Source organism: Bidens hawaiensis, unplaced genomic scaffold, assembly GCF_021521415.1.
Source record: "Bidens hawaiensis isolate Kalapana, Puna unplaced genomic scaffold, B.hawaiensis_p1.1 tig00010894_1, whole genome shotgun sequence".
Lineage (NCBI taxonomy): Eukaryota > Viridiplantae > Streptophyta > Magnoliopsida > Asterales > Asteraceae > Bidens > Bidens hawaiensis.
Genome location: NW_027491841.1, coordinates 179157 through 181986, shown reverse-complemented (window position 1 = coordinate 181986; position 2830 = coordinate 179157). Strand labels below are relative to the sequence as shown.

The following is a 2830-nucleotide window of genomic DNA, read 5'->3' as shown; positions in this document are numbered from 1 at the left end:
CGTCTTTGAATCAAGCGTACGTTCGTATGCCGTGGTAAATTATTATGCTACTACAAATTTGAATGTGATATTCTGGACATTAATGTCATCTTGTATATATATAAGTTCTCCCGTTATAATGTTCAATCTTAATTTGAAATTCAAGTTATTTACTCTATCATATAATAAGTTAACAGAAATATATTTAAACAACCCAACATATCACTAGAATATTGCATTATTTTACAAATGTGAATCAGATACATACATAAAATCAAGGATTTATTGCCTTATTTTACATTATCCCTTCCTTTCTTCTTTATTATTGAAGTTTGCATATATGCGTTATGCATAATAATAATTGAGACATTAATTCATACGATGAATATTGTTTGAGATACCTCAAATACAATACGTATGAGTAATCATCTTCGACGGGCGGCATTTTCTCTTTGAGCATTAAAATATACCGCAGCAATGGGTAACCCTAACCCATGTTCTTGACTGAAGCTACGAGTGTTGAACCGGTCTCTGGAAGTCGGTGGACTCACCGATTTTCTTGTTTTCTGCTTGAACAGTAAGAACACATATCGATGAATCCCTATTACCGGCTTTGGTGCCTCATAGCTTACAATCTCCCTCCCTGCATTATGTGCAATTCAGTTGATGCATGGAATGCATAAACGAAAAACAACATGGTTCATGCATATGAATAAGTGTACGTACCAAAAGATGCGTTGGTGGTACCAGGAATGTCTGTAACGATCCTGTAACATTAAACGAGGTCCAAAATTTGTTCATATCAAATTATGGTTATATGGTACTTTGAATAATATGATAACCATATAAGAAAACTGTAAACCATAGTCTTATAATCTCACCAGTGGAGATGTTCTCTTAAGTAAGGATCACTTGGACCTGGAACATCTGGATCAGTCATGATCTTCAAGTTGAAATAATTTAGACAAAGTTAACACACACATATATAAATATATACAAACATGTATGAATACTTTAGATCAAGAGGATTACAAGGGTATATGCAGATCTCATGTCTTCACCGCCGATATCAACACGAGGTTTCGTGGTAATGAGATTCGGCATGAGCTCATGTCCATTATAGACAGTCTTATTGAGATTGTAGGTTACATTCAACTTAACACTAGGTGTAAATTTGTCCACCACCTCTCCTATCACTCTTCCTACTGCAAGTGGTTCAGCCATTCTGGACATGATGATGACACCGATTGATGGACTTCTTGAGACACTAGCTATGTGAAAATGTATGAGTTGTATTTGATGCATATGAGCCTTTTTATAAAGAAGTATGCATTAAACAAAGACAGAAATATGGTGGTCTTAAAAAGACTGAAGAGATTCAGCAGCATAAAGTTTTGCCAAATTTGGAAAGTTCTCTCTAACTGCTGGTAAAAGAGATCCTATTCAAAGTTCTTTTATCATACCCTTCTTTCTATTTTAGGAAAGTATACATGCCTAAAGCTTATTGGTTACTCAAGAATCGATTGTAAATGACGAATAAAGGTTGCTTTTTTCTTCCCTAGTTTCCACTTCTTTGTTTAGAATAATCTATAATGTTGCAGAATTTCTTTTATGCGTTGCATTTAAGGAAATTTATCAATCATTTTGGGTATGCTAGAAAGTGTTTTCTAGATAGAGAATGTTCCCAATATTTCCCATCCATCATTAGTGCCAATTTCTGTATATCTGGAGGCTGCTTTAAACTTAAACACAATATATATAACAAGTCAAAAAGAGGGCATGACTCTTTTAGTGTGGTGAACTGTTAGTTAATTAACAAAGTATTCGACATGTGACACAAGCATATTACAGAGCAAATTAGGTACAAATACAATGTACCCGGAATAAATTAACCCTTTTATCATAGGGACAACTGTCTAAGGGACCTAAGAACACTTGGGAATGCAATCAAGGCTTAAGCTTAGAGAGGACAGGGTATCCATCCATATTGGTAGGGTGCATGGCTTTCAAATCACATGGTAACACCATCCCACCCCATACTCATGTGGGTAAGGTGCATGGCTTCATTCCATGACAAATGTTTGCCACACAAAGTTGATTCATTTTTAACCATTGAAGAATTAAAATGAATTAATAAAGTTCTAGGGTACTTGTGGGTAAGTGCTGTAATTTTATGGTTTGTGGGCAATTAAGGGTAGAAATAAGATAACAGTACATGATTAACCGGTGATTGGGTAATACCAATGAGTGTCTCTTCCCCCTTATAGGATCAATGTCTCTTTCCTCTTAGAAGGGAAGGGGTACATGCAAGAGTAAACTTCATAGGTTCCAAACCACATAGCAAACCCATCCCTATCTATATGGGTAAACTGCCAAATTACAATTCAGGCAAACCTTTGACTTGAAAAATATATCACCATTGAAAAACATAAATGTGTAATTAATTATTATTATTATTACATATAAATACCACTAATTCTTCACCATTTTATTCACTCAAATCTTTCATCTTTTATATTCACTCAAACATTCACAATTTTTGTTCACTCAAACTCTCAATGACTAATTTCTCGAACGAATCTCGTATATTCATACCCCCTAACGTTTCTGATAACGAAATTTTTTCCAAACGATAGTAGCATACAATTTTTGAAAGATTTCATCGAGCAAGCCAAAGAGGAAGATGCGACAACATCATCGAGCATTCCTAAAAGTAAGACACGGCAAAATCATCATCGAGCAATATAATTGGCCGAATAATCATAAAGTTTAAATTTTTGTATTTTTTTTGGTTTGAATTGTCATATTGTATTTTTCCGGTTTTCAAATATGTCGTATTTTAATTTTAATT

General features: G+C 34.3%; 1 protein-coding gene across 1 annotated transcript; it reads right to left on the bottom strand.

Moving 5' to 3' along the window:
• Positions 1-266: 266 nt before the first annotated feature.
• LOC143536674 (CEN-like protein 1) lies at positions 267-1839 on the bottom strand. The gene is made up of 4 exons (XM_077030610.1): positions 1012-1839; positions 861-922; positions 706-746; positions 267-622 (listed from the first exon to the last, which is right to left on the bottom strand). The coding sequence occupies exons 1-4, from the start codon at positions 1282-1284 to the stop codon at positions 405-407; spliced, it is 594 nt and encodes a 197-aa protein (XP_076886725.1). The 5' UTR covers positions 1285-1839; the 3' UTR covers positions 267-404.
• Between the last annotated feature and the right edge of the window lie 991 nt (positions 1840-2830).

Coding starts and splice junctions, on each gene's coding strand:
- LOC143536674 (XM_077030610.1), bottom strand. CDS start 1,284: ATGCATCAAATACAACTCATACATTTTCACATAGCTAGTGTCTCAAGA. Junction 747..860: donor TTAAGAGAACATCTCCACTG/GTGAGATTATAA, acceptor TTAATGTTACAG/GATCGTTACAGACATTCCTG. Junction 623..705: donor TACCACCAACGCATCTTTTG/GTACGTACACTT, acceptor CACATAATGCAG/GGAGGGAGATTGTAAGCTAT.